General features: G+C 46.3%; 1 protein-coding gene across 1 annotated transcript in view; it reads left to right on the forward strand.

Moving 5' to 3' along the window:
• Positions 1 to 849: 849 nt before the first annotated feature.
• Positions 850 to 18,095, forward strand: part of LOC129345063 (autism susceptibility gene 2 protein-like) — a 955,148-nt gene continuing 937,902 nt past the window's right edge. Inside the window, 2 exon segments of the mRNA XM_055002049.1 lie at positions 850 to 978; positions 980 to 1,177. Of these exon segments, the coding sequence (XP_054858024.1) occupies positions 850 to 978; positions 980 to 1,177 (327 nt within the window).

Below are 18,095 nucleotides of genomic sequence, written 5' to 3' on the forward strand. Positions count from 1 at the left end.
TCTCTTCGGGGCGACTTTTATTTTATTTTTGGAGGGGAGGGGGGCTGTTCCTCCTCTGGGGGGCCGGGGGGATGCGCACAGCTTGGCGAGCCGGAGAGAGAGCCGGGCTGGGGGCGCGCCTCGCTCCCAGGTGCCGCGATCGATGCCAGCCGGAGCTTTCCTGATCGAATTACCAGGCGATTTTCCGGCGTGAAAAGCGAGCCGGGGGGAGGGAGGGAAGCGGCAACTTCCCCGCCGGTCCGATTCTCCGCGGAGCCCCAACTCCTCCATCGGGGGGGCGGAGAGAAGAGTGCCGCCGAGGCGATCGCTGTGCCGGGGTGGCCGCCTTCCCTTCTGCGAGCATGAGGCGGAGGAAAGGGAAGCCCCGTGTTGGCAACCCGGCGGGGCTGGAGCGTTGCTAGAATTCCTTTCCCGAGGATTAAAACAATCGTAAATATCCCTGCACGGTGGACGAGGCGGCGGCGGAGGAGGGGTGCGGATCTCAGCCCCGACGCTGCCCCGGATCGAGGCATTCCGTTACTCGGATTTATCGCCTGCTGCCGCCGAGGGTGGATTTCTCGATGCTTGGCTCCCCCGCCTCGCCGAAGCAGACCGGCGCGCAGCCCTCGACTCTCGAAGGAATCTCTCGGCGCTGCTTTTCCTCGCCTCGCTTCTGCTGCGGGTGACATTCCCGGGCGCCTGCCTCTCTCCCCCCGCCCCGTTTCTTTTGGGTCCCCCCTTCCTCCTCCCTTCCTCCTCCCTTCTCGATCCCCCCGGCGGGTGGGGTGGGGGAGCTGGAGTTGAGGGGGGGGGGCGCGAGAGAGGGAGGGCTGAGGCGGCCAGGGGGGCGGGCTGGGAAAAACGCGAGCCATGGATGGCTCCACACTCTACAACGGCTTTCGGAAGAAGAGGCGATCCAGGTCCCAACGCGACCGGGAGAGGCGATTCCAAGGCGGATTACAAGGTGCTGCCGGCGGGGCTGGGGGGGGTCGCGGCGGCCGGGGAGCCTCGGAGGACCAGGGCGCCGTCGCTCCTTTCTTCCTCGGGCTCGGAGCTCGAAAACAATGGGAACCCAGCGCTCCCCCCGTCCGCCCGACCCAAGCCCCCCCGGAGGAAGAGGCGAGAGTCTTCCTCCCCCGAAGAAGACATCATCGATGGCTTCGCCATGGCCAGCTTTGTCACTCTGGAAGCCTTGGAGGTGAGGACGCCCCTGCCTTGGCCGAAGCCGCCCCCCGCCCTTAGATGCTCGGCGGAGGGGAGGGGGCTCGGGTGGGCTCTCATTGTTCGCCGGTGGGGTGATGGCAGCGCGGGGGGAGGCCGGAGAGGCGAGCCGGGTGCAGATCCGAGAAGCCCTTTCTGGCTTCCCCGGGCTGTAGCCCGATGGGGCGGGAGGGCAGGTCCATATGCGCACACAGGCATAAAAATGTGTTTTGGCTGCCGCTTGATGGATGTGCGGGGGGGGGGGGGAGAGGTGGGTGGGTTCTGCTGGCTCTTGCTGTTGGAAGGGGGGGCTGCTGCTTGGGTTCGGGGGGCGGTGGGGTGGGTGGGGGTGTATTGCTTGCGTTTGGGGAGTGGGAGAACAGAGGAGGGGCGGCGATGGGCTCGCCCGCCCTTGATGCTCCCCCGATGTTTGGTGACTCGAAAGCGTTCGTGGCACGGGAAGGGGCGTGCGCTCGCGCGTGTGTCGCCTTTCGGTGCCCTCGAAAGGGCTTGTGGCGAACCCGGTTGCCAACTTCTCCCTTCCATAGCCTTCCCCTCCCTGCTCTAGAAACTGCTTTTGTGTGGCTTGGAGGCGCAGCGAAGAAGCCTGGCTCGTTTCCTCCCCCCCCCCCTGCCGTAGAAATCGCCCGTTGCCCTTTTCCCCATCCGCGATTGCTTTCGGGAGGGCCAGACCCCAAAAGGGGTGTGTGTGAGTAGGGGGCGGAGAGGAACCTTGAGTCGGTTTGGGGAGTGAAGGCCCCTCGGGGAAGGAATGTGACCCCCCCCCCCACACACACACACTTTCCCAAGAAAGTTGGGGTAGGAAACATGTATTTAGTCTGTTTTTCGCTAGTAGCCTTCATGGAGCCTCCCCCACCATTTGATCTCCTCCCCGGAAACTTCTACCCCTGACCTTTTTGTCAATTTCATTCCCCCTCTTGTTGGTCAATTTCAGCCCACCTTGGTTGAGGGCTGAACCTGCCTGCTCTCTTGTTCTCATGGCATCCCCACGGTTATACTTGGGAGGTGCTCTGGGAGTGTATTTTTCTTTTGGAATTTATTCTAAACTCATCCACCCCTCTAATTTTGGAATGTGACGGCATCTAAGGATTAGAGTTCTGTTGTTGTAATAGATGCTTTGGACCGTGTGTTTACAGGACAAGGAAGAAGTCTGTCTCCTAATATTGGACAGGGAAGTTCTGTCTCTGCTTCTGTGGGTCCAGAGTGTGGTGTCTGGAGTCCCACCAGAATAATTTGTTGCCAGCATTTCCCCTTACCTGTTTGTCATTACAAGCTTTCCTAGGTTTACTTTTCCGTAAAGATTCTTCTCTGTGTAAACTTCCACGCAGGTGTAATTCATGCTGCTTGGCCAGTCTCCTCCACCAGAGTTGTCCTGGAGTTAACAAGATCAAATGTAAACACTTTGTCGTCTCCTGGACTACTTGATCAGGATGTGTGCTTTCAAGGAAAGGATTAGCCCTCTTTCTTTAAAGGATTTCATCTGGTTTGATCAAATTCATTGTGTGTGTGTTGGAGAACTTATTTGAGTGTATATTGTGGTCAGTCTGGGACTGTTGTAATAGGCTCTAGATAAAATATATAGAAGGGAGAAGAAAGAGGAGGGGGGAAACTTGTACCTGTCTTGTAGCGAATTCTGTTGTAGCTTCATATACTCCCTTCACAGCGGGGGCAGTCAGCCTTTCAACACCAGGTCAACAGAGCGCACTGACACACTTGTGGAGAAGAAAGGATTTCCGCAGGTGAAATTTGTCACCGCACAAGTTTTAAGCCCAGCGTGTGGCTGTCGATTTCCTTTTCTGTGCAATTATTAAAGATGCAGGAGCCAGATGACTGTTAAACGAGCGGGCCAGTTCTGCTCACTAGTCAAATGTGCATTCTTTGGAATGAACACGGACTAGTTTAACTAGGCAGTTGTTGTGGCAGTTGAGGGTGCATACAGGCCCTAAGAGGCATGGTTTCACAAGGGCATGTTAAAGACCATTGGTAGAGCATGCACTTTTTTGTGCAGAAGATTTTAGGTTTAGTGCTTGGCACCTCCATTCAAAAGATCTTGCTGACACAAACCATTCTCTTGACAGTGAAATGCGTTATCATACATCCATATGAATGCTTACAGAGGTGTAACCTATGGGTTGAGAGGAGGGCCTGCCATGCACTTGTAGAACTCATGCAAAAGGTCCCGAGTTCGAGCAGAGGACTTCTAGTAGGTGCTGGGAAAGCTCTTTCTCTGCCTGTGGTCCTGGACAGCTGCCTCCAGTCATAGAAGACAATACTAAGCTTGTTGGACTCAGTATCAGCATCATAAACATGAGAAGTTTTTCCAAGCTTCCTTGCTTTTCCATCTGCAAAACCTGGAACAAGAGGTTTTTGTATATAATTATAAGATGCTAGTCTCCAAGCCAGCAATTAAATTCTTTGCAGAGGTGAAGAAACGGGTGGAAGTTTAGTACACCTGAACTGAAGTGACTATGTGTGTACTTGAGTTGGAATTAATAGGGTTTTACGTCTGATGAGTTGGAGACAAGGACTAAACACTGGCCTTGGATCGGAGAAGTTCTAGGGTAAATTTAAAAGTAGGCCGACGCTCTTCTTGCTGTTAGGTTAACTTGATTACCTCATATCCCCCCCCCCCCCCCGGTCACTGTTTAGGTTTTTTAAAACAGAACAAAGGTGACCTCAGTCTGTTCCTCTACACACTCGGGAATCCAAAATTGTTGTAGCTGTTTTTGGGGCTGAAATGAGTTGCTGAAGCAGGCCCATTCAGCAAGGGCTGAATGTACTTCTAAGTCATCGAAATGCTATACAAACTATCATATTTCAAGTGTTCGAATACAGTAAATATTCCTTACGAGAGGCCTATGAGAGAGGCTGGTGTTTTATTCCTGCATTGTAGGTATGATTGCGGAGGCTAACAAACCACTGACTTTGCGGACAAACCACTGGCTTGCCTAAAGTAAACCCATGTCTAATATTGAGCCATGGATTTCTGGACTTGTAGACTCCATTCACTAGATACCTACATGGAGAGTGATTCCGCACACGCTGGATAATGCACTTCCAATCCTCTTTATAGATCATTTGGAATGGATGTTTTTGTGTGCGGAACAAAAAATCCACCTCAAACGATTGATAAAGTGCATTGAAACTGCATTATCCAACATGTGCGGAATCAGCCTTAGACTTGAAAAGTTCCAGAGTTCTGCCGTTTCTTCTGTACTTCCATCATTAGCGGCTATGATATTTCCCCTCCACCCACCTCACATACTAAAGTTCTTCACCTGGACAATGCCGTAGGTGAAAATCCCTTCGTGGTCTCTTGGATGGGAATACAGACTTTTCTCCCCTATTTCCATTATGAGCATCCTTACCTGGAACTCCGTTATGCGCCTGTTGCGGAAGGTTCTGCTCCATCTGCAGAATTCATTTATTCTGCAGTAGATGGTTCAGTATTGATATAAAAGCTCTGAAGATACTAGTCTTTTAACCAAAAGATACCTTCTCACTTGGACAACTGTCATTTCCTTCCTGAGTACCTGCCCGCAACGTAGATGCTCAGTCGCTGAGCCACGGTCTCTGTCATGTCTGTACCCCTACACCCATGCCATTGTTCTATATGTTGAACCATTTCTAATGCTGTACCTTGATTTCATTTTGCAAAGGCTCTCACCATCACTTTCGTTTCTCCCTCTAACAGCCTAAGAATGCAGCTGTCTTATCTTTTTTTCTTTGAAGCTCACAGAAGTGACTTTGTACTGTCTGCAATAATGCCGTTGACTCTTATGCCTGTCCTGTCTAGGTTGATGTATAAACTCCAGAAGAAGTTCCCAGAGCTTTTCCCACGTAAACCAGTGGTCTAAGTGGGAGGGGGGAAATGATTGAGTATTTAGAGCTGTGCTTTTTTCAAGTTCCTATTCCTATCAAGGAAACGTGTACTGCTTAGATGCTTTCTAGCCTCTGAGTAATTCTATGGACATATATATGGAAATGATTGGACTTCTTGTTGCAATGGTACCGGGACCTGTCTACCATATCCTGTCATCCATAGCCTGACAGTCTCACTCCATTCCTCTGTGCCCAGGTGTAGTTTAACTCTGTTTTTGCCACAGCAGAATGGAGCGAGACTGTGGCTCCATGACTGAATATCTATCTCCTTTGTATGTAGAAGGTCCCAGGTTTAATCTTCATCACCTCTAGTTAAAAAGATCAGGTAGTAGAGGTTGTGAAAGACTTTTAAACTGAGGGCCAAACTATAATAATAACAACAACCTTGTGCTTATATACCACTCTTCAGGATAACTTAACACCACACTCTGAGCGGTTTACAAAATCAGTGTCATTGAGAGCCAGTTTGGTTAAGAGCATGGGGCTCTAATCTGGAGAACTGGGTTTGATTCCCCACTCCTCCACTTGAAGCCAGCTGGGTGACCTTGGGTCAGTCACAGCTTCTAGGAGCTCTCTCAGCCCCACCCACCTCACAGGGTGATTATTGTTGTGGGGATAATAATAACATACTTTGTAAACCACTCTGAGTGGGCATTAAGTTGACCTGAAGGGTGGCATATAAATCAAATGTTGTTGTTGTTATTATCCCCACAAACAGACACCCTGTTATGTAGGTGGGGCTGAGAGATCTCTGAGAGAGCTGTGACTGACCCAGGGTCACCCAGCTGGCTTCAAGCGGAGGAGTGGGGAATCAAAACCGGCTCTCCAGATTACAGTCCTGCCTCTCCTAACCGCTACCCCAAACTGGCTCTCATAGATGTGACAGCATCCATGGGTCTGATTTGTGGACAGCAATACCATTTTAAAGTGAGTTGAAAATGTGAGGACCCAATCCTGATCAGGGCCACAGCATAGCAGGCTGAGGCGCTCCCCACCATGCCTTTTCAAATGCTGGAAGAGCTGCGAACTGGAAGGAGCTGCAGCCGTTCTGGCACTTGAAGAGGTGTGTTGGAGAGGCAGACCAGAGTGCCTCAGCCTGCAGCGCTACGGGCCCAATCCCCTCACGTCATCCCCTCACTTTAAAATGGCAGCGGTGTCCATGGGCTGGATCTGGGCATGCCATCAAGTCTAGTTTTGCCCTGGGCTTTTTTTCTGGGAAAAGAGGCAGTGGAACTCTCAAGAGGGAAATGAGGGAGAAACCCACGGGATTCTTTGAAATAATATTATTTTCGTGCGCTATAGACTTACATCAACTGTGCGACATAACCCCCTACCTTGTGGAGGTGGTGGTATTAAATGACATAGGAACTACCCAGTAGGATCATACTTATCACAATAGTTGTGAACTCTTGCCCCAGGAGCAAAATTCCAAGGGGTGCCTCTATACCCTCCCCAGGGCAGTTGAGGTGAGTCCCTCACATCTATTGGGGTGACCCAGGCCTCACAACGATCCAGCCTCCCCTCCCCGAGCAGCCACTCACGCCGGATCTCTGCACAGTGCCAAACAGCCCCTCAGAATTTTGAGTCCGGGGCAAGAGGTGCCAGAACTCCATTCCGCCACATTCCAGCTGAAAAAAAGCCCTGGTTTTGCTCTCGAGTGCCACTGTCAGTCAAGGTGGACAGCACAGACCTTCATAGGTCTGGCACTTTATAAGACAGCTTCATACAGTTTTTGAACAATAGTTAAAAATTAACAAATTTTTAACACAGTGTCAAAAAATAAGGCTGAACAAATGTTTTGTTTTGTTTGTGATTAGATTCCTATATGTTTTAGTCAATTGCTTCATTTCGCAAACGGCACACAAAAGTGATGGGCAAGTGAGAAACAAAATCAAAAAACGGTTTTTGTGTCTCAATGGCAAGGAGGAAAAATCCAAAATCATCCCATGCTCTGCCCACTCTACCACAGTGTCGTTTTGATATTCCCTTGGTTGATTATTCAGGATAGGCTGTGTGATGGAGGGAGGCTGCCTTCAGACGTGGCTGAGTATAAACTTCTAGCTTCCCCCCTCTGGTTTCTCTAAATGGATTTCCGACCATTTCTGTGTCACTTTTCTTAATGCTGACTTTCACTCAAAGCCATTCAGAACAGGAAAAATAAAATAAACCAACCTAGAATTGTCTAAAATGAATAAACTCCCACATTTAGAATGAAATAGATCTGCTACGATGATGAGAGGCCTTTTTCTGTTCTGTTGCTTTATATTTTTTGAAAGCATTCTCTCCCTTACGCTCTACTCTGTAATTCTGGAAGCTGTACTAAGACAATCCCTGCAGTTAATTCTGGAACTGGAGAACATACCGAATGTTTGCCGCTGTCTTCTACACTTAGGCCGTTTCCACAAACGTTGGATAATACACTTTCAATGCATTTTAGCTGTCCTTTGGAAGTGGATTTTGTGTTCCAAATGTTCACTAAAGAGCATTGAAAGTGCATTATGCAACATGTGTGGAAGCAGCCATAGATGATTGATATACACATGTGCATTGACTGTGGTTTCGGACTGATGGCACACATCTGCTCCTTTGCATTGATGAAGCCCCCCAAAAGAAAAGAAGTGCTATATAGCCACAAGTCATTGAGATCATACTTGCTCACTTTCTTCAGTCTTTTATCAAAGCACATGAGCCTGTTGGTAATGTAATGGGGGAGGAAGAAGCGTATGAACTGAACGCTTTAGCAAATTGTGCGTGCCCAGTGCTTTGCACCAAAATTAGAGATTTTAAAAAAAAAACGGAGCAAAAGTGACTTCCTAAGGCATCAGTTCCACTTTGGAAATGAGCCCAGGTAATTTGGAACTTCAGAACACCAAGGAGACATTCTCATAAGGGTAGAAGCATCCTTAATTTCTACCTTGTGAATTGGTAAGGCAGGAAATGCGTACAGTGCTTATTGTGTAGGTAAGCTGTTAAGAGGGGGATTTTGAAAGGGCAAAAGGTCTGCTCCACCACGAAGCCTGGTGGATCTACATTCAGTTGCCACGTATTCATCCTGCCCTTCTTCCTGTGAGCTCACGGTGCCTTACAGGGTACCTTGCGGCACTTATCCAGTGAGATTGGTTAAGCTGAGAGAGTGTGACTTGTCCAAGATCACCCAGTGAGCATTATGACTCAGTGGGGATTTGAACCCCGCTGTCCCTGTCCCTACCTTGCCCTGGATAGCCCAGGCTAAACTGATCTCATCAGATCTCGAGAGCTACGCAGAATTGGCCGTGGTTAGTACTTGGATGAGAGACCTCTAAGGTCTGTCATCCAAGTGCTATATAGAGGTGAGCAATGGCGAAATATCTTTGTCTCTTGCCTTAAAACCCCTTCGGAGTCGCCATATGGTGGCTGCAACTGAATAGTACTTTCCATCTCCACTCTGTGAACCTAGCCCAAGGCTACACTATACTGGTCGTATCCGCTACACCATTAAACCATTGTTGATGCTATTGGGAAAGCCACTGTCCGTTACCAGAAACTGTCTCAGCAAATGCTCTGCAAGGTAAGGCATAATTATTGCATGCCTTCTGCTCCTTGGAAGGGCCAGCTCAGGATGTAGTTGAAGGGAACCAGGTTATATTTTCAATAGATTTGGTCATCATTGCTCACTGTGGCAGAAGCCTGCCTCAAACGTTCTGATTTTAATACCTTGTGTCTTGGATCAGAGTCCGCTTGACTCCCAATTCATGTGCGTGAACAAGGCACTGCTCTAGCTTCTCTGTGCTTGCCAGCTCCAGAACGTTCAAAAGCAACAAAATGTCCTTTAAGGCACACAGATTTGTTTGGGAGCTGAAGTTCTGCTGGAGGATTCAGTATAAAAACTGCTGAGCTGGAATTGATCAGCAAACCTGGTTCTGTCCGAGCATAGCCAAAAAGACAGCATTCTTGCCGGTGACTTCTGTTGAATGAGTTACTCTGTTCTTGGAGACATTTGGACTGTGCACAATGGTGCCACAGGCTTGGTGGTTCTTTATATTCCTTTTGATCCACACTGTTTTATACTTTTCTTCCTCTGTACCTACCTGCGTCGAACTACGGCTTCCTAGGGAACTATTGGTTGAGCGCAAAAGTTAGATGTGTTTTAAATAAATGAGTATATATGTATCTGCCAAATAATAGATGCTTTGGGCATCTGACTAACTAAGTTGTAATCCATGAAGGCTTATGCTGCAATAAGTCTTTACGATGCTACAAGACTCTCTGGGTTCCCCATGGCTTTTGTATCATATGATAGCTATGATCACTTTGTTACTTCCACTCTGGCATTGTCCATCTGATATTATTAGCATGAAATAGCAATAACTTGATTTAGACTCTCTCTAGAATAGGACCTTCTGTGTTTTGGAGGATTATTGATTTGACTTTGCAGTACATCTTCTTCACTTACCTTGTTTACTTACCTCTGGATTGAATCTCTTCCGTGACTGTTGATTCCGTGGATGGGACTGTACCTTTAATTTTTGTTCTAGAGCGGCTTGCCACGTGCGGATGTATGCTTTAATTGTGTTTCGATTATGCTTCTTTGAATAAGTTTAGCATTGTATTTTCTATTGCATTTAATATATTTTGACTGGCGTGTTGGTTTATTGTTTGTGTTGTATATTCTAGTTGATTATTACCACTTAATTATTTTTCTTCTATGTACGGTTTATTCCATTTGCATTGGTTTCTGTTTGTTAGAGGAGCCTCTTTGTATATTGCACATGATATTATTAGCATGAAATAGCAATAACTTGATTTAGACTATTGTCATTGTCATTGTCATTGTTAACCCGCCCTCCCGGCAAGCGGGCTCAGGGCGAGGTACAACATGAATTAAAATACAGCTTAAAATCAATTATAAAAACAGATAAAATACAGATAAAAACAGATAAAATACTGTGCCCCTTTTGGGGCAACCAGAGAGAGTGGACTCTCCATACCCCTTGCAGAAGGAGACCAGTGGAAGGCTCGGCAATGATGGGCTAAAATTAGCCTCTCTAGACTATCTCTAGAATGGGACCTTCTGTGTTTTCCTAAAGCAATACAGATCCTGCTATTCAGGGATATGTTGAGCCTAGAACTCTGTTGGACCCCCCAGAACAAGTGAGCCTGTGCCCTTTTTGGGGGACTAAAGAACGTTCAAAAGATGAGTGTTGAGTTCCATAAAGCATCCCCTTGTTTCCTACAGGATGGCCCTTTTTGCTCTAGCTGCCAGAAAGATTAGAGCAAATGTGGTTCTTAAGAAAGCAGTCTGTTGAAATGAATGGTAATTTTTGTGTCTAGATGTGAAATTTTAGAGAGAGACATAATTTTAGAAATTTTAATATTTTAGAACTGTAAACATGTTTTTAACTTGTAAAGAAAGGCCTATGGCCACATACAATAAACTTGTCTGTCTGTCTCTGTCATAAAACTCCAAGCATCTGGAGACGAGAGAGTGTTAGGTTTTGAAAAAGGATGGTGTCGACCAGGCAACACTGAGTGTTCTTAAAAGCAATTGAGCACAGAGAGTCAAATGGGAACAACGTAAATTGGTTTTATAGACTGTATGACCTTGGGGCTGGGGTCAGATTCCACAATCAGTTAGCAACTAAGGTGGCAACATCAAGGTATGATGTAAGGGGAAAACTCTTCAATGGGTATATTGGTGTAGATTTGCCAGACTATTGGTTGTTGTTAAAGAGTTGATGAGGCAACCACATTTCATCCTGGTTCCTAAGCAAGCGATTCTGGTTTTGAACTGCTTTCAGATCTTCTGGTCTCCAAAGTTTGGGTATTCTATATCCCAAAGGCAATGCCTGTTGCATGGTATTTGTCCTGATTTATACAGGATACTGGTGAGATGGAACAATTTGTCTCTGCAGCATTGCACATACCCAATAACTTGTAATACTCGACCACTGACTGCTAAGTATGCTACACTGGCATGCCGAGTTGGGGGCATTGTTTTGGCATGTGTGCAAAGCCTCTAGTGTATGCAAAGTCACCACCCTCTGCAATGATTAGTTGCTTTGGCTGCAGTCTGTCGTGAGGCACACAGGGTTCCCCTTCTTGAATTTTAGGGTCTATTACAACTAGTCCCAGGATGGGTAATGTGAAATCCTAAGAGAAATACCTTCCTTTGGGAAGATTTTTTGATAGTTTTGCTCTCGGCTTATATGTGAAATAGCTACTCCATGATGGTGTCATTTAGCAGTCACACCGGTGGCTGTATGACTGCTCAGCAAGAACTGAAATCTACCCACAATATAGCAGTAATGTGCTAAACTCAGTAGTAGCACTAGATCAGTGGCAATGTGCTAAACTCAACCCCAGCTGGAGTATGTGCTGCTTTGGCCATGTGAGGAAGCAGTGAGGGGACAGCTAGCACTCCCAATCAGAGTGTCTTTGTTGACGTACGTTTGTACACCATATAGAGCAGTAGCAGCTTGAGGCCTCCTCATTCTTGCTGGAGTAGCAACCTGTGGGATTCTGTGATGCTGTATCTAGAAACAGTGTAGGAGATGCAAAGAGATTTTCTTCCTCTGCCCCCCATCACTACGACCATGCATAGAAGTGGTCACGCAAACTCTAGGCATGCATTAACCTTTGCTTGCCCTGTGCTCTTCATAATAACGTGTAGGGTTTGGGCCTGTGTGTGTGTGTGTATTCCCATAAAAGGAGGGTTGACAATTGGACCTTACTGAAGTTCACCTATAATGAGACTCTGTTCAGTGTTGCTTAAAGCCCAACATCCTACAGGTGCACAAACAGACGATCAGCAAGACTCTCTCTCTCTCTCTCTCTCTCTCTTTCTCTCTCTCTCTCTCTCTCTCTCTCTCCAAATCTGCATGCCTTCATCATCCACAATGTGAGAATAATTGTAAGCAGTTGTTCTGTTGCATTTCATGCGATCCGGCCAGATGTTGCTTGCTGTTCCTCTGTGCTCTGAACAAACAAAGTGATAACAAACTAAGCAGTGGAAGACTGTTCCATATTAAAAACAACAAGAGTGCTCTTTTCCCCTCCTGAAACGTGTTAAACATGTTGCTAATGGGCAGCAGTAGGCTATAGATTGACGACAACTCAGTTGGGTAAAAGGGAATTGTGTTTGTACTGATTTTGGATCAGTGCTGCAGTGCATTTAATTGGTTAGCACATGCACCCAAATGCCTTTAGCGGCTCAGTTAGTGCTGGACTTGGGGAAAGAATAGGGTTAAGAATACGGTTGCCAGCCTCCAGGTAGTGGCTGGAGATCTCCCGGAATTACAACTGGTCTCCAGGCCACAGAGATCAGTTCACCTGGAGAAAATGGCTACTTTTGGGGGTGGACTCTGTGGAATTATGCCATGCCAAGGTCCTTTCCCTCTCCAAACCCCACTTTCTCCAGGTTTCACCCCCCAGATCTCCAGGAATTTCCCGACTTGGAGCTGGCAACCCTAGTTAAGATTCCAGTTTAGAAAGGTTGAGAACTGCTACTTTAGCTGATCAGATGATGTTGTACGCATGCAAGTGGACACACACACACACCCCTGCCTGTTGCCTCTAGTTCAATATTCCACTTTAGTAGGCTTCTCTGGCTCAGTATGATCCCTTCTGAAATGATGACTACATGTCATTTTGCATAGGGGGCTTCTAGGAAGCTGAAAGGCATGCTGTCCTTGTAGAAGAAAGGAGGACCAGGATCTTGGAAAGAACAAAAAGTACCTGGGGTTTTTGAGAGAGGCAACCCAGTCCACCAGTGGGTGGAGCCACAGACGGGCAACTACCCCAATTGGGGTTTGAAGGAATGCAAAAGAGGTGTGCTCCCTTAAGAAATGTTCCTCCCTTAAGAAATGGGGCGTCATGGCAGGGCCCCCCTGGAACCTCATATCCAGAAGCAGGGCTTTTTTCCTGGGAAAAGACGTGGTGGAACTCTCAAGAGAGAAATGAGGGGAACTGATCTCTGTCTGGAGACCGGGGTGGGGGGCAGGGGCACCAGACACGTGAGTATTTTCAAGAGGTGCCGGAACCCAGTTCCACTGAGTTTCGGCTGAAAAAAAGCCCTGTCTAGAGGTAGAAGCAAGCTTTCTGAAGGTCTGCTTGCACCAATTCAGTTAGGAGGAGCATGTCCTTTAGGGTCACTTGTGAAGGAGGGGTGGAGATCATTTTGCCCAGGGTCCCTAAAATAGGGTTGACAGCTCCAAGTTGGGAAATTCCTGGAGATCTGGGGGGTGAAACCTGGAGAAAGTAGGGTTTGGGGAGGGAAAAGACCTTGGCACGGCATAATTCCATAGAATCCACCCACCAATGTAGCCATTTTCTCCAGGTGAACTGATCTCTGTGGCCTGGAGACTAATTGTAATTCCAAGAGATCCCCAGCCACTACCCGGAGGCTGGCAATCCTACCCTAAAATCTAGCATTCAGCTCGACAGGGGAAGCCCAAGAAACAGACGGCGAAGACGTCAAAGACTGGCTTAATTAAAAGATTGCATTACAACACCGATGTCGATGGGGGAAGGCAACACTGAGAATTGGCAAGAGATGCTGCTTGACAGTAGACATGAAACTTTAATAAGAAGAAGAACAACATTTGATTTATATACCGTCCTTCAGGACAACTTAACATCTACTCAGAGCAGCTTACAAAATGTGTTATTATTATCTTCATGACAATCACCCTGTGAGGTGGGTGGGACTGAGAGAACTCCAAGAAGCTGAGACTGACCCAAAGGTCACCCAGCTGGCTTCAAGTGGAAGAGTGGGGAATCAAACCTGGCTCTCCAGATTAGAGTCCTGCCAGTCTTAACCCTTATACCAAACAGAGAAGATCTGTTGTCATGCATGCAAGAAAGGGAACACTTAACACCATTTCATCATTTTCCTTCCTTTAAAAGAAAAACTTTTGTATCTTTGTGTTGGGGTCATGATCAAGAAACCACCTAAGCCGAAGGTGTGGGGTTGTGCCGAGTGGCGCTCTTTCCATTTCTAGGGCTTGGCAAAGAAACCCGGCTGGATTTCATTCGGGAGCTGCCCTGGAAGTCTCGCAATTATCTTCGGCTAAATTAGTAGTTTGATCTTCATTTGAAGCGTAACAATACATTGGAGTCGGATGAAGCTTATTAAAAATAGCCCAAGCGCTTGAGTTCCGCAGAAGTCTCCAATGTAATTAATAAAAATAGAGTTTGGAACTTGCAAGGTGAAATGTGGAAATATTGAACTCTCCCTGGTTTCCTTGAGTTGAACTCTTAGACTGATGGGGCAATTTAGCAGGACAGTGTTTAACTTTTCTGTAGTGTGATTTCTTTGCAAAGTTTTTTTCAGAGGTTTCATAACCTTCATTACACAAGCTATATTTTTGCTCCCCAAATGTTGGAAACTCACTGACGTGATAGAAGGTGTGCCGAGGTTTTGAGATCCTCCTGATTTTCTGTAAGGTCCAAACTCATCAGAGTTATAAGCCCCTGTCTTAATATTTAAGGTCCCTTGGCATCCTGAGATACTTCAGCAAAGCATTGAAGGCCCCCTGTGATGGGCAAGAGACCCTTTTACTTTTCTCTCCTTCTAAGAATAGGCAGGTAGGTGGGTACAGGATATATTGCCAGGTCTGTCCTGGCAACTGCTGGGAGTTTGGGAAGATGGGGGCGAGTGGTGGTGCAGGTACTTATCCTGTGCAGTCTTCACGAATCAGCCCAAAACATAGCATTTGTGTCTATTCTTAAAGACTTGGACCTTGTACAGTGATGGTGCAGCATGCGGGAACATGTTTGCAGATGTTTACCAAGGCTGCTGGCCGGTGACAGGTGATTGTCAGGAGGCCTGCCTCTTCCGGCTGATCTCGGGAATTGGCAAGCAGAGGGGCAAAATGCTGGGGCTTTGCTTGCCACCGGTGGGCTTCTGGGAAGCCTAGCAGACGGGCAGAATGAGACATTAAAATGGTTTAGCAGCAAGTTGAGCAGTGGCATCTACAAGCTTAGGGTCATAGCTGTCATCTTTGCCACTGTCTGGGTTCAAGCCAAACAGTCCCTGAACAACATCCTCTCAGGAATGTCCTCGTCAAGTTAGAAGGCCAGTCCACCATGAGGGACAGGAGTTCTCTGGCTTAAGCTGATACTCTCTGAGCTAAGAAAGAACTCCTCGGTCATAATGTTCGCCTTGGGTTGGAGGTGAGTGTTTACCTGCTACCAAGGATTGTATTCTGAGCCACAGAATGATGAATCTTGGTGGCAGCACTGGAGGCAGGCAATGGTTATTTTCAGTGACCGAAAAAGAATGCAAAATTGTTATCCTTGCTTGCGGAAGATACATTCACCTGCTTTTGCCTCCAGTCAACAGATTTTGCCGAGTTCTGTACATTCTCAAGCTCAGAGATGACAATGTGAGAAAAGTAATGCAGATGTTCAGCTCGGGGAACGGTGCCTTTGTCATTTCTCTGATATTCTGTGAACAACTATTGTCTATTTCACCAGCCTTGCTACCTCTGAGTTGGCAGCAAGCCATAGTATAAGCAAATTCAGAACGTTATAGTCTTAGGGGAAACCTTATGCATTGTAATATGAATACCAGGAAAATCTACTCCATGAGAAACTGAAAAACAGCTCCTTCAGGTTAGACCCCCGCTAGAGAATTTGACAGGCCGCTGTTGATTCTGTTTGCTTTTAAAGGAATGAGTTTATTAAGACCTCTCTATGTCTTTCTCTCTGCTCTGAAGCTTGGTATCATTTGAGAACTTTGCGTACTGAGGGGATGGATGTTTTTAATTTGCATGAGAAAGACTGGGTGCTAACCAGCAGGAATTCCTCTGGCATGGATCCCATGACAAATGAATGAAGGGTGTGTGGAGATGTTCCGCAGACTTTCCCAGTGATGTCTGCCAGTTAGGAACCTAGGAACCAGTCTCTTCAAATAGACCCAAGACACGTCTTGTCCTGCACCGCATTTCCCTACAACCTTTCCTCGTTTTATCCTTCCCCTAGCAGCTCAGTACTCAGAAATATATCTTTTGCAAATAACAGCCCCCGATAGACAAAATCCATGGAAGTAACTTTTAAACCATCTTAAGCCAATGGCCATTACTCACCTCCATCAGTAAATTTCAGGGTGAGTCAATGTGGTATGATGGTTAGAGTGTCAGTCTAGGAGGACCCAGGTTCAAATCTGCCTGGAACTCACTGGATTATGTCAAGCCAATTCTGAAGATTTTATCCCCCTTTTGTAAGTGTCATGGGATCTGACTCTAAGCAAGAAAGCACGTACATGTATATGAGGAAAAAACATAGGTGTGTTGAGGCAATTCAAGTTGGTCATGTTTAGAGGTCAGGCTAGGAACTGGGAGTCCTAGCTTTGAATACCTGCTCCGACGTGGAAGTTTTCTGGGTGCCCTTGGGACTTTCACACTCCCTCAGGCTCATCCGCCTCAACAGGGTTAAGATAAAATGGGGAAGAGGAGAAAAAGCACCCCGAAGTCATTGGAGAAAGGGCAGAATAAGGTACAGCTCCATGGAACAGGCTGCTTGAAAGCAACACTGAATTAACATTTTTGCTTCTTCATCTCGTGTTCTGGAAGTGCATGTACTGCCCTTCAATTAACACCAATAGAGAGAGTTATTCGGGGTGGGGGGCGGGGGGATGAGACTATGTATTTCCTTGTTTGAATGAGGCGGCATAGCCATTGGATTAGGATCTAGGAATCCCTGGTTTAAATGCTCAGCTTGTTTATGGAAGCCCACTGGGTGACCTTGGGCCAGTCACATGCTCAGTCTAAACTTAGGCTGAGGTTGTAAGAATAAAATGGAGGGTAGAGAATCATGTATGCTACCTGGAAGAAAATGGATTCATTTGAAATGTGGTTCTGGAGGTGAGTTTTGGGAATACTGTGGATGGCCAAAAAGACAAATAAGTGGGCACTAAATCAAATCAAGCCTGAATTCTCCCTAGAAACTAAAATGACAAAATTGAGGCTATTGTACTTTGGTCACATCATAAGACAAGATTCTCTGGAAAAGTCAATAATGCTAGGAAGGCAGTAGGAAAAGAAGACCTAAAACGAGATGGCTGGACTCAATAAAAGAAGCCATGTCCTCCAGTTTGCAGGATCTGAGCAAGTTTGTTAACAATAGGACGTTTTGGAGGTCTCTCATTCATGGGGTCATCATAGGTCGGAGGTGACTTGACAGCACATAACACACACACACCCTTTATTCAACAGCTTTTCATTATGTTTGGACATTTACCTTAGCTCAATTGAAAGCCAGCCCCTCTAAAGTACTGAATGATAGATTCCATCATATTCCATATTCAGATCGCTTTTGTTCTTGTAGTAAGGGTAAAATTCACACTGTCTCATAAAATATTGGCATGTCCTCTTTACTGTTTTTTAGAAATCGATGGATTTGACTGCTTGTGTTCTGGTTAATAAATTTCAGGGGGAGCTTCTTCCCTCTCTGAAGCTTGATAGTGATCTAAATAGACCTTGTTGGTTGCTAAATTTCTGACTAGCGTATTTTCTTTTAGAAATGAATTTATTATTCTGTTAGTCATTGCTCAAGATCATTTGATCACAGGAGCTCTGGAAAGGAAAGGTTATTCTACCCTGAGCTTCTTGGAAAGAAGGACAGGATAATAATGTGCTTGATAAGTCAATCAAATTTTGTTTTGCTTGGAAAACAATTTTCTCGAGAATGAATCAGCTGCCCGCCAGTCTTGTGGCCTCTTAACAGGAGATGTTGAAGATGTTGAGCCTAGGGGCTAGTTTAAAATTCTTTTAATTGCGCAGGCGTTTGATGCCTAGTCCCTTGTTTAATGTTTGAGTGTGCTGTTCTTTATTGGTTTTTTTCCTGATGTAGTTTTGATAATCATTTATCTACCTGCTGCAAAATTTTTACCACTTTTTATTATGAATGTGCTTTTAGTGTTTTATAATTTCTTTTAATCGGCCATGGAAGTCTTTATGCTCTGTTGTATATTTTTCTTATGGCCGCTGTTTCTTTGCTTGTGTAAAAAATATTGTAAAAATGTTATCTGTACA

Source organism: Eublepharis macularius, chromosome 17 (assembly GCF_028583425.1).
Source record: "Eublepharis macularius isolate TG4126 chromosome 17, MPM_Emac_v1.0, whole genome shotgun sequence".
In the NCBI taxonomy this organism is placed as follows: domain Eukaryota; kingdom Metazoa; phylum Chordata; class Lepidosauria; order Squamata; family Eublepharidae; genus Eublepharis; species Eublepharis macularius.